Source organism: Mytilus edulis, chromosome 5 (assembly GCF_963676685.1).
Source record: "Mytilus edulis chromosome 5, xbMytEdul2.2, whole genome shotgun sequence".
In the NCBI taxonomy this organism is placed as follows: domain Eukaryota; kingdom Metazoa; phylum Mollusca; class Bivalvia; order Mytilida; family Mytilidae; genus Mytilus; species Mytilus edulis.
This window is the reverse complement of record NC_092348.1, coordinates 97,215,411-97,234,241: the sequence shown is the minus strand read 5'-3', so window position 1 is coordinate 97,234,241 and position 18,831 is coordinate 97,215,411. Positions and strand designations below refer to the sequence as shown.

Sequence of the window (18,831 nt, the reverse complement as noted above, 5' to 3'; positions counted from 1 at the left end):
GTCAAATTTGTAAACGTGCTCAAAGTTGATATATAGGTAGATGTGGTATGGGTGCCAATGAGACATCTCTCCATCCAAATAACAATTTATAAAAGTAAATAGGCTCCTTTTCATAAAAAAAAGGAAGAGATGATAATGTATTTGTGTTCATGTACAGTGGCAAATATTACATGCATATAAGGACGAGATTATGTAAGTGTGATATGAATATGAATAAATCTTGGAACTGTACAAGACATATTTTGCTTGCTTAGCCGAATTTTTTACACACTAGTTGACACACCGTCTCTGACAACCTATGGAAATCCAAAAAGCATCGATTTTGATTAAGTCCAGATTTTGTGGTTTTATTTTGGGGAAAAGGGGTGCATTTTAAGTACAGTGGCAAATATTACATGCAAATCAGGACAAGAACATGTAAGTGTTGTATGAATATGAATAAACCCTGCTTTGTTGCAAGACATACTTTACTTGCCTAGCCGAATTTTCAACAAACTAGTCAACAAACCGTCTTTTTACGGATTTACGGAAATCGTAATCGCATCGGTTTTGATTAAGTCCAGATTCTTTTGTTTTATTTCGTGGAAAAGAACATTCAGATACCTCTAACAAGGCCTGGGGCACATTCTCATATAGCTCTGGCCCTCTCAGTCCTTCGTTTTAGCGTATTATTTGTCATATCAGTTGATCTTTGTTTTTTATATTTCATTTCGCAGAAAAGAGGAGTGGTAAATACAAATGCTCTGATAACTCTTACATAGATGTGATTTTATATGAGTAGAAATTTTACCCTTACAGTCATAAGTCCTATAAAGCCACAACACTATGTTGTATATATTAACACACAACCGTAGATAAATATTTTCTTAAATATTGTTCAGAAAAAAAAGTCTGGGTTTAGATCATAAAATTTTTTTTCCATAGAAAACATGTAAAATATACGGCAAAACTGTATTCAAGTGTAATATTTAGCGATGGGTAATTCTTTTGCTTTATGTATTGATGGAAAACTTTCTTTGTATATCATTTTGACTCTTGAGTTAAATGTCATTAATATTCATCAACTTGCACGTGAAGAAGAAAAATCCTGGGGATTTGTCCCTCATTCTTTTCCATAGAATTGCAGTTTCAATTCACATAATTCTGTAATGTTTTACGCATCATTATTTTCTTTCAATTAACCATAAAAACGATCTAACATTTGTACTATATTCGAAGTCAACACCAAAAATCTTCAATTCTGCACAAGTATTTGTCATCCGATCATTGTTTTATTTCGACTTCACGTTCTGTTTTTATAACTTAACATTTTACTGTTTCAAGTCAAGACCAAACTTCTTCAAATTTACATCGTGTAGTTTAAAGTCAACACATTTATGATTAGCCTCTCGTGACGTCATAATGATATAACATCGTGCAATCTTAGCTCAACAACATGTACTTTCAACTGTACGTCGTGTAGTTTTGAATGAGCATAGTGTATGGCCAGCCTATCGTGACATTGTTATGATATAACATCGTGCTATCATAGCTCAACATCACATACTTTCAACTGTACGTTGTGTAGTTTTAAATGAGCATAGTGTATGGTAAGCCTATCGTGACATTCAAATAATATAACAACATGCTATCATAGCTTAACATCACATACTTTCAACTGTACGTTGTGTAGTTTTAAATGAGCATAGTGTATGGTAAGCCTATCGTGATATTCAAATGATATAACAACATGCTATCATAGCTTAACATCACATACTTTCAACTGAACGTTGTGTAGTTTTAAGTGAGCATATCGTGTGGTAAGCCTATCGTGACATTATATTGATATAATAGCATGCAATCTTAGCTTAACATTACAAAATTTCAACTGTACGTCTTGTAGTTTCAAGTGAGCTTATTGTATGGTAAGCCCATCGTGACATTAAATTGATATAACATCATGCTATCATAGCTTAACATTACAAAATTTCAACTGTACGTCTTGTAGTTTCGAGTGAGCATATTGTATGGTAAGCCCATCGTGACATTATACTGATAAACCATCATGATAACTTAGCTTAACATCATGTACTTTCAACGTTGCATTGTGTTGTTTTAAGTCAACACATTGTATGGTGGGCCTTTTGTTTAAATATAGTGGTGTAGAATCGTGTTATCTTAACTTAACATCATGTACTTTCAACTGTACATCATGGTCTTTTAAATCAACAGATTGCATGATTGACCTATTGCAATATCACAATGAGATAACATCGTATTATTTCAGCTAAACATTTATTAATAACAAGTCAGCACCATACATTGTAGCTGTTCAATTTATTTGTGATCATAGCAATCGAAGTGGATGACTGAGCATTATCCATCTGCAAGCTAACATCATGCAACGTCAACTTCACATCATTTACTTTAAACTCAACGTAACGTGTGTTCGGCATATCATCACTACATCGTGACTTATCATTATAATATCACGACTACAGCACTTGTCATTGCAAGTCAACATTGCGCATATTCAACTTAGCATATTGTAATTCAGAGTTAGCATTTTGATGACTCAATTCAACATCACACTGTCTTAACTGTACATTTTAAGCTTCAGCATAACGTTTTGTAAATCTCTAATATATGACAGCTGAGGCTTTCCATATTTGATAACTATTATATTAGTTTGTGGTAAGATTGGCTTATGGGGAACCCCTAGTGGTAGGCCAATGATATTTGGTATGCAGTGGTATTAGCATTGGCACATCCCATTTCCATGGAGATTATTTTACCCCGACCCTCAGTTATTGACTTCGAATTTTGCTTAATTGGCATGTATTTGTTTGTTTAAAGGGAACTTCTTATGATAAGTCAATGGTATTTGGTATGCAGTTGTATTAGTATTGGCACATCGCATTTCCATGGAGATTGTTTATTCATGTACCTTAAGTCATGGTTCATTGACTTAGAATATTTGTAAAACTTACATGTTATAGTGCTGCTATTTTAATATCAACATTTGCATTATTGAACCTACAAAAAGGAAGACATGTCTCTGTAATAACAGTTTATAATCAAACTTGTACAGTAGATAAATATTGGTATAAATGTCAAAAGCAAGTAAATTTTTTTAATTTTTCTATTTTTAAAAGATTTTTTTTTCAATTTGGAAATACATGTATTAATTTTCTGAAAATTGGTTTGTAAGCACTCTCTAGACTTTTATATTTATATCAGCAATGTCGAGGAAAAGTTTGCTAGTATTATAGTATAGATCAAATATTTTTGAAAGAGTTATGGAAATGTTAATTACTTTAAAAATTGCATTGCATTTGCTTTGAAGCAATTTTTTCACTATGATATATATATCAACTTTAAAAGAATGAAAACATTTTTTTTTAATTATCATGGTTATTGTTCATGGACAGATAAAATATGTGCAATTGTTCTTCTATTTAAATGGAAGTTATTGTATAACCTTGGGGATTGTGCTTTCAAATTTTAAAAGCATAATAAGTATCTTATATTACTATTTTTAAACAAGCTAAATAGAAATAAGAAATATTTAAAATAGTTGTCTCAGTGTATTAAGAAGTCATGGTAAAATGTCCATTATTTTACAGGCAACCCAGTTACAGCTGCACCAACTACCGCTTCACCAACTACGGCTGTACCAACTACAGCTGCACCAACTACGGCTGCACCAACTACGGCTGCACCAACTACTGCTGCACCAAGTACCGCTGCACCAACTACCGCTGCACCAACTACGGCTGCACCAACTACTGCTGCACCAGTTACAGCTGCACCAACTACAGCAGCACCAACTACCGCTTCACCAACTACAGCTGCCCCAACTACGGCTGCACCAACTACGGCTGCACCGACTACTGCTGCACCGACTACTGCTGCACCGACTACTGCTGCACCGACTGCTGTTGCACCAACTACGTCTCAACCAACAGGTATTTATTTTGATGTTTTATAGTATATATCTAATCTGTACATCTATACCAACACTTTGTGAGGAATGAAAAGGGGGTATAAGCCTTCTCATCCAGAATATCAGGAAAATAAATGACAAATCTTGAATACTGTAAATTCAGAAATTATTGCAAGGTTTTTGTTTTTGCAAAAAATACGATAGAGTTGTAAACGCAATAATTTGAACTCGCAATTTGAAATATTTTATTTTAATGAAACAGAATTTTTTTTAAAAATTGTAAAAATTAAAATTGCATTTAAGTCTAAAATGACAAAATCGCAATAATAAATGCACGCAATTATTTCTGAATTTACAGTATCTTAAAAAATAATGTGTCTTTTCTCTTATCACCATATAATTAAATCCTGATTTTTTAATTCCAGATGATTAGACTTTTAAACTATTCTTGAATAGACTACTTTCATATTACCAACTTTTGACTCCAGAGTTTCTATTATTTAGACTGGTTACCTTCACTGTGGTTGGACATGCTGGTACAAAGTAATAATGGCACTCAGACATGTACATTTAAAGATGGTGCTCCATGTTTTCTTTTATCTTTTCAGAAGGTACCTAAACATGTACTTTTGAGGGTGGTGCTCCATGTTTTTCTCTTATCCTTTCAGAAGTTACCCTGACATGTACATTTGAGGGTGGTGCTCTACGTTTTTCTCTATATTTTCAGATGGTACCCTGACATGTACATTTGAAGATGGTGCTCCATGTTTTTTGGTTGAAGCTACAAATGATGATTTTGATTGGACTCTTAGAAGTGTAAGTCAAAGTAAAAAGATTTTATTCATATAAAATCTAAAATATAGATTGTCAACAACACAAAAACTAAGAACAAACATTTATCATTACAATCAATTACATTACAAATACATAAGATGATAGAATATATATGTTTAATATATCAGTACAAAACATGAAACGAAATATAAACAGATATACTGTAAATTCAATTTTTGTATTGATGATCAAATAGCCTGGGTATTACTTCATCATGAACAGATTTATAATTTAGTCTTAGATGCCTCGGTATAACTTCATCATGAACAGATTTATAATTTAATCTTAGCTGCATGCTTTTTGTTACTGGCTTTGAACTATAGCTGGCAGTACTATGAGTTCTTTCAGATAAGTCCTTTTGTTGTATGGGATGTAAAAGTACCCATTAACTTCCACTCTTGTGTTTTTATGTCTCACTTATTATGTCTTACTAATTAGTGGCATTATGTTTTTTGGTCTGGGTTTCAGTTCATTGATCCTTCTTTCAATTGTTATACATTCAGCTGTCTGTCCGTCTCACTTCAGGTTTCCTATGATATGATCTTTCTAATTTGCATAATTATACCTCCCCTTTAAAAAATACCCCGCTTTGAAAAAGGAGGGGTATACTGTTTTACCTCTATCTGTCCATCCTTCCATCAGTCCGTCCGTCCCATGAATATTTTTGTCCCATTTTTCTGAGGAACTACAATGCAAGGATTTCTGAAATTTGGTTTCAGGGTTTATATAAGTCAGCTATACCCTGTGATGTGTTTTCAGATTCATCACTCGCGAACTTCCTGTTTACCAAACACTTGTATGATTTTACACATGATAGCCAAGTTGAAAATTTTCGTCACATTTTTCTGAGGAACTACAATACAAAGATTTCTGAAATTTGGTTTCAGGGTTTATATAAGTCAGCTTTACTGTGTGATACGTTTTCGGATTCATCACTCGTCAAATTCCTGTTTATTGAACACTTGTATCATTTAGCACATGATAGCCAAGTTGAAAATTTCCGTCACATTTTCTCAGGAACTACAATACTAGGATTTCTGAAATTTGGTTTCAGGGTTTATATAAGTCTGCTATACTGTATGATACGTTTTCAGATTCATCACTCGTCAACTTCCTGTTCACCGAACACTTGTATGATTTAACACATGATAGCCAAGTTGAAAATTTTCGTCACATTTTTCTCAGGAACTACAATACAGGGATTTCTGAAACTTGGTTTCAGGGTTTATATAAGTCAGCTTTACTGTGTAATACGTTTTCGGCTAAAGCTAACCACTACCTTATGTTACTGACTTGATATCTAAATCTTCCAAGGCTTACCACTACCTAATGTTACTGACTTGATATCTAAATCTTCCAACGTTAACCACTACCTTATGTGCTGACTTGATATTTAGAACATCCAAGGCTTCACCCTACCTGATGTTACTGACTTGATATCTAAATCTTCCAAGGCTTCACCCTACCGTATGTTACTAACTTGATATCTAAATCTTCCAAGGCTTACCCCTACCTTATGTTACTGACTTGATATCTAAATCTTCCAAGGCTTACCCCTACCTTATGTTACTGACTTGATTTCTAAATCTTCGAAGGCTTACCTCTACCTTATGTTACTGACTTGATATCTCAATTTTCCAAGGCTTACCACTACCTTATGTAACTGACTTGATATCTAAATCTTCCAAGGTTTACCCCTACCTTATGTTACTGACTTGATATCTAATGTTCCAAGGCTTTCCAATACCTTATGTTACTGACTTGATATCTGACTCTTCCAAGGTTTACCACTACCTTATGTTACTGACTTGATATCTAAATCTTCCAAGGCTTACCCCTACCTTATGTTACTGACTTGATATCTAAATCTTCCAAGGCTTACCCCTACCTTATGTTACTGACTTGATATCTAAATCTGCCAAGGCTTACCACTATCTTATGTTACTGACTTGATATCTAAATCTTCCAAGGCTAAACCCTACTTCATGTTACTGACTTGATTTCTAAATCTTCCAAGGATTACCCTTACCTTATGTTACTGACTTGATATCTAAATCTTCCAAGGCTTACCACTACCTTATGTTACTGACTTGATATCTAAATCTTCCAAGGCTTACCACTACCTTATGTAACTGACTTGATATCTAAATCTTCCAAGGCTTACCTCTACCTTATGTTACGGACTTGATATCTAAATATTCCAAGGCTTACCACTACCTTATGTTACTGACTTGATATCTAAATCTTCCAAGGCTTACCCCTACCTTATGTTACTGACTTGATATCTAAATCTTCCAAGGCTTACCACTATCTTATGTTACTGACTTGATATCTAAATCTTCCAAGGCTTAACCCTACTTTATGTTACTGACTTGATTTCTAAATCTTCCAAGGCTTACCCCTACCTTATGTTACTGACTTGATATCTAAATCTTCCAAGGCTTACCCCTACCTTATGTTACTGACTTGATATCTAAATCTTCCAAGGCTTACCCCTACCTTATGTTACTGACTTGATATCTAAATCTGCCAAGGCTTACCACTATCTTATGTTACTGACTTGATATCTAAATCTTCCAAGGATTACCCTTACCTTATGTTACTGACTTGATATCTAAATCTTCCAAGTCTTACCCCTACCTTATGTTACTGACTTGATATCTAAATCTTCCAAGGCTTACCCCTACCTTATGTTACTGACTTGATTTCTAAATCTTCAAAGGCTTACCCCTACCTTATGTTACTGACTTGATATCTAAATTTTCCAAGGCGTTCCACTACCTTATGTTACTAACTTGATATTTAAATCTTCAAAGGCTTACCCCTACCTTATGTTACTGACTTGATATCTACATCTTCCAAGGCTTACCACTAACTTATGTTACTGACTTGATATCTAAATCTTCCGAGGTTTACCACAACCTTATGTTATTAACTTGACACCTTAATCTTCCAAGGCTTACCACTACCTTATGTAACTGACTTGATATCTAAATCGTTCAAGGCTTACCTCTACCTTATGTTACTGACTTGATATCTAAATCTTCCAAGGCTTAACCCTACCTTATGTTACTGACTTGCTTTTTAAATCTTCCAAGGCTTACCACTACCTTATGTTACTGACTTGATATCTAAATCTTCCAAGGCTTACCACTACCTTATGTTACTGACTTGATATCAAAATCTTATAAGGCTTACCACTACTTTATGTTACTGACTTGATATCTAAATCTTCCAAGGCTTACCACTACCTTATGTTACTGACTTGATATCTAAATCTTATAAGGCTTACCACTACCTTATGTTACTGACTTGATATCTAAATCTTCCAAGGCTTACCACTACCTTATGTTACTGACTTGATATCTAAACCTTCCAAGGTTTACTCCTACCTTATGATACTGACTTGATATCTAAATCTTCCAAGGTTTACTTCTACCTTATGTTACTGACTTGATATCTAAATCTTTTAAGGCTAACCCCTACCTTATGTTACTGACTTGATATCTAAATCTTCCAAGGCTTACCCCTACCTTATGTTACTGACTTGATATCTAAATCTTCCAAGGCTTACCACTACCTTATGTTACTGACTTGATATCTAAATCTTTCAAGGCTTACCACTACCTTATGTTACTGACTTGATATTTAGATCATCAAAGGCTTAACCCTACCTTATGTTACTGACTTGATATCTAAATCTTCCAAGGTTTACCCTTACCTTATTTTACCGACTTGATATCTAAATCTTCCAAGGCTGTCTGCTGCCTTATGTTACTGACTTGATATCTTAATCTTCCAAGGCTTACCACTACCTTATGTTACTGACTTGATATCTAAAACTTCCAAGGCTTACCCCTACCTTATGTTACTGACTTCATATCTTAATCTTCCAAGGCTTACCACTACCTTATGTTACTGACTTGATATTTAGATCATCCAAGGCTTACCACTACCATCTGTTACGGACTTGATACCTAGATCTTCCAAGGCTTACCCCTACCTTATGTTACCGACTTGATATCTAAATCTTCCAAGACTTACCACTACCTTATGTAACCGACTTGATATCTAAATCTTCCAAGACTTACCACTACCTTATGTTACTGACTTGATTTTTAAATCTTCCGAGGCTTACCATTACCTTATGTTTCTGACTTGATATCTAAATCTTCCAAGGCTTACCACTACCTTTTGTTACTGACTTGATATCTAAATCTTCCAAGGCTTACCACTACCTTATGTTACTGACTTGATATCTGACTCTTCCAAGGTTTACCACTACCTTATGTTACTGACTTGATATCTAAATCTTCTAAGGCTTACCACTACCTTATGTTACTGACTTGATATCTAAATCTTCCAAGGCTTACCACTACCTTATGTTACTGACTTGATATCTAAATCTTCCAAGGCTTACGACTACCTTATGTTACTGACTTGATATCTAAATCGTCCAAGGCTTACCACTACCTTATGTAACTGACTTGATATCTAAATCTTCCAAGGCTTACCTCTACCTTATTTTACGGACTTGATATCTAAATCTTCCAAGGCTTACCACTACCTTATGTTACTGACTTGATATCTAAATCTGCCAAGGCTTACCAATACCTTATGTTACTGACTTGATATCTAAATCTTCCAATGCTTACCACTATCTTATGTTACTGACTTGATATCAAAATCTTCCAAGGCTTACCACTATCTTATGTTACTGACTTGATATCTAAATCTTCCAAGGCTTAACCCTACTTTATGTTACTGACTTGATTTCTAAATCTTCCAAGGCTTACCACTACCTTATGTTACTGACTTGATATCTAAATCTTCCAAGGCTTACCAATACCTTATGTTACTGACTTGATATCTACATCTTCCAAGGCTTACCACTACCTTATGTTACTGACTTGATATCTAAATCTTCCAAGGCTTAACCCTTCTTTATGTTACTGACTTGATTTCTAAATCTTCCAAGACTTACCCCTACCTTATGTTACTGACTTGATATCTAAATCTTCCAAGGCTTACCCCTACCTTATGTTACTGACTTGATATCTATATCTTCCAAGGCTTACCAATACCTTATGTTACTGACTTGATATCTAAATCTTCCAAGGCTTACCACTACCTTATGTTACTGACTTCATATCTAAATCTTCCAAGGCTTACCACTACCTTATGTTTCTGACTTGATATTTAAATCTTCCAAGTCTTACCCCTACCTTATGTCTCTGACTTGATATCTAAATCTTCCAAGGATTACCACTACCTTATGTTACTGACTTGATATCTAAATCTTCCAAGGCTTACCCCTACCTTATGTCTCTGACTTGATATCTAAATCTTCCAAGGCTTACCAATACCTTATGTTACTGACTTGATATCTAAATCTTCCAAGGATTACCACTACCTTATGTTACTGACTTGATATCTAAATCTTCCAAGGCTTACCCCTACCTTATGTCTCTGACTTGATATCTAAATCTTCCAAGGCTTACCACTACCTTATGTTTCTGACTTGATATTTAAATCTTCCAAGTCTTACCCCTACCTTATGTTACTTACTTGATATCTAAATCTTCCAAGGCTTACCAATACCTTATGTTACTGACTTGATATTTAAATCTTCCAAGTCTTACCCCTACCTTATGTCTCTGACTTGATATCTAAATCTTCCAAGGCTTACCAATACCTTATGTTACTGACTTGATATCTAAATCTTCCAAGGATTACCACTACCTTATGTTACTGACTTGATATCTAAATCTTCCAAGGCTTACCCCTACCTTATGTCTCTGACTTGATATCTAAATCTTCCAAGGCTTACCACTACCTTATGTTTCTGACTTGATATTTAAATCTTCCAAGTCTTACCCCTACCTTATGTTACTTACTTGATATCTAAATCTTCCAAGGCTTACCAATACCTTATGTTACTGACTTGATATCTACATCTTCCAAGGCTTACCACTACCTTATGTTACTGACTTGATATCTAAATCTTCCATGGCTTACAAATACCTTATGTTACTGACTTGATATCTACATCTTCCAAGGCTTAACCCTACCTTATGTTACTGACTTGATATCTAAATCTTCCGAGGCTTACCATTACCTTATGTTACTGACTTGATATCTAAATCTTCCAAGGCTTACCCCTACCTTATGTTACTGACTTGATATCTAAATCTTCCAAGGCTTAACCCTACCTTATGTTACTGACTTGATATCTAAATCTTCCGAGGCTTACCATTACCTTATGTTTCTGACTTGATATTTAAATCTTCCAAGTCTTAACCCTACCTTATGTTACTGACTTGATATCTAAATCTTCCAAGGCTTACCAATACCTTATGTTACTGACTTGATATCTACATCTTCCAAGGCTTACCACTACCTTATGTTACTGACTTGATATCTAAATCTTCCAAGGCTTAACCCTTCTTTATGTTACTGACTTGATTTCTAAATTTTCCAAGGCTTACCCCTACCTTATGTTACTGACTTGATATCTAAATCTCCCAAGGCTTACCCCTACCTTATGTTACTGACTTGATATCTATATCTTCCAAGGCTTACCCCTACCTTATGTCTCTGACTTGATATCTAAATCTTCCAAGGCTTACCACTATCTTATGTTACTGACTTGATATCTAAATCTTCCAAGGCTTAACCCTACTTTATGTTACTGACTTGATTTCTAAATCTTCCAAGGATTACCGCTACCTTATGTTTCTGACTTGATATTTAAATCTTCCAAGTCTTACCCCTACCTTATGTTACTGACTTGATATCTAAATCTTCCAAGGCTTACCAATACCTTATGTTACTGACTTGATATCTACATCTTCCAAGGCTTACCACTACCTTATGTTACTGCCTTGATATCTAAATCTTCCAAGGCTTACCACTACCTTATGTTACTGACTTGATATCTAAATCTTCCAAGGCTTACCAATACCTTATGTTACTGACTTGATATCTACATCTTCCAAGGCTTAACCCTACCTTATGTTACTGCCTTGATATCTAAATCTTCCGAGGCTTACCATTACCTTATGTTACTGACTTGATATCTAAATCTTCCAAGGCTTACCCCTACCTTATGTTACTGACTTGATATCTAAATCTTCCAAGGCTTAACCCTACTTTATGTTACTTACTTGATATCTAAATCTTCCAATGCTTACCACTATCTTATGTTACTGACTTGATATCTAAATCTTCCAAGGCTTACCACTATCTTATGTTACTGACTTGATATCTCAATCTTCCAAGGCTTAACCCTACTTTATGTTACTGACTTGATTTCTAAATCTTCCAAGGCTTACCACTACCTTATGTTACTGACTTGATATCTAAATCTTCCAAGGCTTACCAATACCTTATGTTACTGACTTGATATCTACATCTTCCAAGGCTTACCACTACCTTATGTTACTGACTTGATATCTAAATCTTCCAAGGCTTAACCCTACTTTATGTTACTGACTTGATTTCTAAATCTTCCAAGGCTTACCCCTACCTTATGTTACTGACTTGATATCTAAATCTTCCAAGGCTTACCCCTACCTTATGTTACTGACTTGATATCTAAATCTTCCAAGGCTTACCCCAACCTTATGTCTCTGACTTGATATCTAAATCTTCCAAGGCTTACCACTATCTTATGTTACTGACTTGATATCTAAATCTTCCAAGGCTTAACCCTACTTTATGTTACTGACTTGATTTCTAAATCTTCCAAGGATTACCCCTACCTTATGTTTCTGACTTGATATTTAAATCTTCCAAGTCTTAACCCTACCTTATGTTACTGACTTGATATCTAAATCTTCCAAGGCTTACCCCTACCTTATGTTACTGACTTGATTTCTAAATCTTCCAAGGCTTACCCCTACCTTATGTTACTGACTTGATATCTAAATCTTCCAAGGCGTTCCACTACCTTATGTTACTGACTTGATATCTAAATCTTCCGAGGTTTACCACAACCTTATGTTACTAACTTGACACCTTAATCTTCCAAGGCTTACCACAACCTTATGTTACTGCCTTGATATCTAAATCTTCCGAGGCTTACCATTACCTTATGTTACTGACTTGATATCTAAATCTTCCAAGGCTTACCCCTACCTTATGTTACTGACTTGATATCTAAATCTTCCAAGGCTTAACCCTACTTTATGTTACTTACTTGATATCTAAATGTTCCAAGGCTTACCACTACCTTATGTTACTGACTTGATATCTAAATCTTCCAAGGCTTACCACTACCTTATGTTACTGACTTGACATCTAAATCTTATAAGGCTTACCACTACTTTATGTTACTGACTTGATATCTAAATCTTCCAAGGCTTACCACTACCTTATGTTACTGACTTGATATCTAAATCTTCCAAGGCTTACCACTACCTTATGTTACTGACTTGATATCTAAATCTTCCAAGGTTTACTCCTACCTTATGTTACTGACTTGATATCTAAATCTTCCAAGGTTTACTTCTACCTTATGTTACTGACTTGATATCTAAATCTTCCAAGGCTTACCACTACCTTATGTTACTGACTTGATATTTAGATCATCCAAGGTTTACTCCTACCTTATGTTACTGACTTGATATCTAAATCTTCCAAGGTTTACCTCTACCTTATGTTACTGACTTGATATCTAAATCTTCCAAGGCTTACCACTACCTTATGTTACTGACTTGATATCTAAATCTTCCAAGGTTTACTTCTACCTTTTGTTACTGACTTGATATCTATATCTTCCAAGTTTACTCCTACCTTATGTTACTGACTTGATATCTAAATCTTCCAAGGCTTACCACTACCTTATGTTACTGACTTGATATCTAAATCTTCCAAGGACTACCACTACCTTATGTTACTGACTTGATATCTAAATAGTTCAAGGCTTACCTCTACCTTATGTTACTGACTTGATATCTAAATCTTCCAAGGCTTAACCCTACCTTATATTACTGACTTGATTTTTAAATCTTTCAAGGCTTACCCCTAGCTTATGTTACTGACTTGATATCTAAATCTTGCAAGGCTTTCCACTACTTTTCTTGTTTCTGACTTGATATTCAGATCTTCCAAGACTTAACCCTACCTTATGTTACTGACTTGATATCTAAATCTTCCAAGGCTTACCCCTACCTTATGTTACTGACTTGATTTCTAAATCTTCCAAGGCTTACCCCTACCTTCTGTTACTGACTTGATATCTAAATCTTCCAAGGCGTTCCACTACCTTATGTTACTGACTTGATATTTAAATCTTCAAAGGCTTACCCCTACCTTATGTTACTGACTTGATATCTACATCTTCCAAGGCTTACCACTACCTTATGTTACTGACTTGATATCTAAATCTTCCGAGGTTTACCACAACCTTATGTTACTAACTTGACACCTTAATCTTCCAAGGCTTACCACTACCTTATGTAACTGACTTGATATCTAAATCGTTCAAGGCTTACCTCTACCTTATGTTACTGACTTGATATCTAAATCTTCCAAGGCTTAACCCTACCTTATGTTACTGACTTGCTTTTTAAATCTTCCAAGGCTTACCACTACCTTATGTTACTGACTTGATATCTAAATCTTCCAAGGCTTACCACTACCTTATGTTACTGACTTGACATCTAAATCTTATAAGGCTTACCACTACTTTATGTTACTGACTTGATATCTAAATCTTCCAAGGCTTACCACTACCTTATGTTACTGACTTGATATCTAAATCTTCCAAGGCTTACCACTACCTTATGTTACTGACTTGATATCTAAATCTTCCAAGGTTTACTCCTACCTTATGTTACTGACTTGATATCTAAATCTTCCAAGGTTTACTTCTACCTTATGTTACTGACTTGATATCTAAATCTTCCAAGGCTTACCACTACCTTATGTTACTGACTTGATATTTAGATCATCCAAGGTTTACTCCTACCTTATGTTACTGACTTGATATCTAAATCTTCCAAGGTTTACCTCTACCTTATGTTACTGACTTGATATCTAAATCTTCCAAGGCTTACCACTACCTTATGTTACTGACTTGATATCTAAATCTTCCAAGGACTACCACTACCTTATGTTACTGACTTGATATCTAAATAGTTCAAGGCTTACCTCTACCTTATGTTACTGACTTGATATCTAAATCTTCCAAGGCTTAACCCTACCTTATATTACTGACTTGATTTTTAAATCTTTCAAGGCTTACCCCTACCTTATGTTACTGACTTGATATCTAAATCTTGCAAGGCTTTCCACTACTTTTCTTGTTTCTGACTTGATATTCAGATCTTCCAAGACTTACCACTACCTTATGTTACTGACTTGATATCTAAATCTTCCAAGGTTTACTCCTACCTTATGTTACTGACTTGATATCTCAATCTTCCAAGGTTTACTTCTACCTTATGTTACTGACTTGATATCTAAATCTTCCAAGGTTTACTCCTACCTTATGTTACTGACTTGATATCTAAATCTTCCAAGGCTTACCACTACCTTATGTTACTGACTTGATATCTAAATCTTCCAAGGCTTACCACTACCTTATGTTACTGACTTGATATTTAGATCATCAAAGGCTTAACCCTACCTTATGTTACTGACTTGATATCTAAATCTTCCAAGGTTTACTCCTACCTTATTTTACCGTCTTGATATCTAAATTTTCCAAGGCTTTCTGCTGCCTTATGTTACTGACTTGATATCTTAATCTTCCAAGGCTTACCACTACCTTATGCTACTGACTTGATATCTAAAACTTCCAAGGCTTACCCCTACCTTATGTTACGGACTTGATATCTTAATCTTCCAAGGCTTACAACTACCTTATGTTACTGACTTGATATTTAGATCATCCAAGGCTTACCACTACCATCTGTTACGGACTTTATACCTAGATCTTCCAAGGCTTACGACTACCTTATGTTACCGACTTGATATCTAAATCTTCCAAGACTTACCACTACCTTATGTTACTGACTTGATTTTTAAATCTTCCGAGGCTTACCATTACCTTATGTTTCTGACTTGATATCTAAATCTTCCAAGGCTTACCACTACCTTTTGTTACTGACTTGATATCTAAATCTTCCAAGGCTTACCACTACCTTATGTTACTGACTTGATATCTGATTCTTCCAAGGTTTACCACTACCTTATGTTACTGACTTCATATCTAAATCTTCTAAGGCTTACCACTACCTTATGTTACTGACTTGATATCTAAATCTTCCAAGGCTTACCACTACCTTATGTTACTGACTTGATATCTAAATCTTCCAAGGCTTACCACTACCTTATGTTACTGACTTGATATCTAAATCGTCCAAGGCTTACCACTACCTTATGTAACTGACTTGATATCTAAATCTTCCAAGGCTTACCTCTACCTTATGTTACGGACTTGATATCTAAATCTTCCAAGGCTTACCACTACTTTATGTTACTGACTTGATATCTAAATCTTCCAAGGGTTACCAATACCTTATGTTACTGACTTGATATCTAAATCTTCCAATGCTTACCACTATCTTATGTTACTGACTTGATATCTAAATCTTCCAAGGCTTAACCCTACTTTATGTTACTGACTTGATTTCTAAATCTTCGAAGGCTAACCCCTACCTTATGTTACTGACTTGATATCTAAATCTTCCAAGGCTTACCCCTACCTTATAATACTGACTTGATATCTAAATCTTCCAAGGTTTACCCCTACCTTATGTTACTGACTTGATATCTAAATCTTCCAAGGCTTACCACTATCTTATGTTACTGACTTGATATCTAAATCTTCCAAGGCTTAACCTTACTTTATGTTACTGACTTGATTTCTAAATCTTCCAAGGATTACCCCTACCTTATGTTACTGACTTGATATTTAAATCTTCCAAGTCTTACCCCTACCTTATGTTACTGACTTGATATCTAAATCTTCCAAGGCTTACCCCTACCTTATGTTACTGACTTGATTTCTAAATCTTCAAAGGCTTACCCCTACCTTATGTTACTGACTTGATATCTAAATTTTCCAAGGCGTTCCACTACCTTATGTTACTGACTTGATATGTAAATCTTCAATGGCTTACCCCTACCTTATGTTACTGACTTGATATCAACATCGTCCGAGGTTTACCACAACCTTATGTTACTAACTTGATACCTTAATCTTCCAAGGCTTACCACTACCTTATGTAACTGACTTGATATCTAAATCGTTCAAGGCTTACCTCTACCTTATGTTACTGACTTGATATCTAAATCTTCCAAGGCTTAACCCTACCTTATGTTACTGACTTGCTTTTTAAATCTTCCAAGGCTTACCACTACCTTATGTTACTGACTTGATATCTAAATCTTCCAAGGCTTACCACTACCTTATGTTACTGACTTGATATCTAAATCTTATAAGGCTGACCACTACTTTATGTTACTGACTTGATATCTAAATCTTCAAAGGCTTACCACTACCTTATGTTACTGACTTGATATCTAAATCTTCCAAGGCTTACCACTACCTTATGTTACTGACTTGATATCTAAATCTTCCAAGGTTTACTCCTACCTTATGTTACTGACTTGATATCTAAATCTTCCAAGGTTTACTTCTACCTTATGTTACTGACTTGACATCTAAATCTTCCAAGGCTTACCACGACCTTATGTTACTGACTTGATATCTAGATCATCCAAGGTTTACTCCTACCTTATGTTACTGACTTGATATCTAAATCTTCCAAGGTTTACTTCTACCTTATGTTACTGACTTGATATCTAAATTTTCCAAGGCTTACCACTACCTTATGTTACTGACTTGATATCTAAATCTTCCAAGGTTTACTTCTACCTTATGTTACTGACTTGATATCTAAATCTTCCAAGGCTTACCACTACCTTATGTTACTGACTTGATATCTATATCTTCCAAGGTTTACTCCTACCTTATGTTACTGACTTCATATCTAAATCTTCCAAGGCTTACCACTACCTTATGTTACTGACTTGATATCTAAATCTTCCAAGGCTTACCACTACCTTATGTTACTGACTTGATATCTAAATAGTTCAAGGCTTACCTCTACCTTATGTTACTGACTTGATATCTAAATCTTCCAAGGCTTAACCCTACCTTATGTTACTGACTTGATTTTTAAATCTTTCAAGGCTTACCCCTACCTTATGTTACAGACTTGATATCTAAATCTTGCAAGGCTTTCCACTACTTTTCTTGTTTCTGACTTGATATTTAGATCTTCCAAGGCTTACCACTACCTTATGTTACTGACTTGATATCTAAATCTTCCAAGGTTTACTCCTACCTTATGTTACTGACTTGATATCTAAATCTTCCAAGGTTTACTTCTACCTTATGTTACTGACTTGATATCTAAATCTTCCAAGGTTTACTCCTACCTTATGTTACTGACTTGATATCTAAATCTTCCAAGGTTTACTTTTACCTTATGTTACTGACTTGATATCTAAATCTTCCAAGGCTTACCACTACCTTATGTTACTGACTTGATATTTAGATCATCAAAGGCTTAACCCTACCTTATGTTACTGACTTGATATCTAAATCTTCCAAGGTTTACCCTTACCTTATTTTACCGACTTGATATCTAAATCTTCCAAGGCTTTCTGCTGTCTTATGTTACTGACTTGATATCTAAAACTTCCAAGGCTTACCCCTACCTTATGTTACGGACTTGATATCTAAATCTTCCAAGGCTTACCACTATCTTATGTTACTAACTTGATATTTAGATCATCCAAGGCTTACCACTACCATATGTTACGGACTTGATACCTAGATCTTCCAAGGCTCACCCCTACCTTATGTTACGGCCTTGATATCTAAATCTTCCAAGGCTTACCACTACCTTATGTTACCGACTTGATATTTAAATCTTCCAAGGCTTAACCCTACCTTATGTTACTGACTTGCTTTTTATATCTTCCAAGGCTTACCACTACCTTATTTTACTGACTTGATATCTAAATCTTCCAAGGCTTACCACTACCTTATG

The 18,831-nt window shown here is 35.0% G+C and overlaps 1 protein-coding gene across 10 annotated transcripts in view; it reads left to right on the top strand.

Moving 5' to 3' along the window:
* Window positions 1-18,831, top strand: part of LOC139524914 (MAM and LDL-receptor class A domain-containing protein 1-like) — a 228,158-nt gene that overhangs the window by 88,133 nt on the left and 121,194 nt on the right. For all 10 annotated transcript variants that reach the window (XM_071320091.1, XM_071320086.1, XM_071320088.1 and 7 more), the window contains one exon: window positions 4,653-4,741. In XM_071320091.1, coding sequence (XP_071176192.1) covers window positions 4,653-4,741 — 89 coding nt within the window. The remainder of the gene's footprint in view (window positions 1-4,652; window positions 4,742-18,831) is intronic.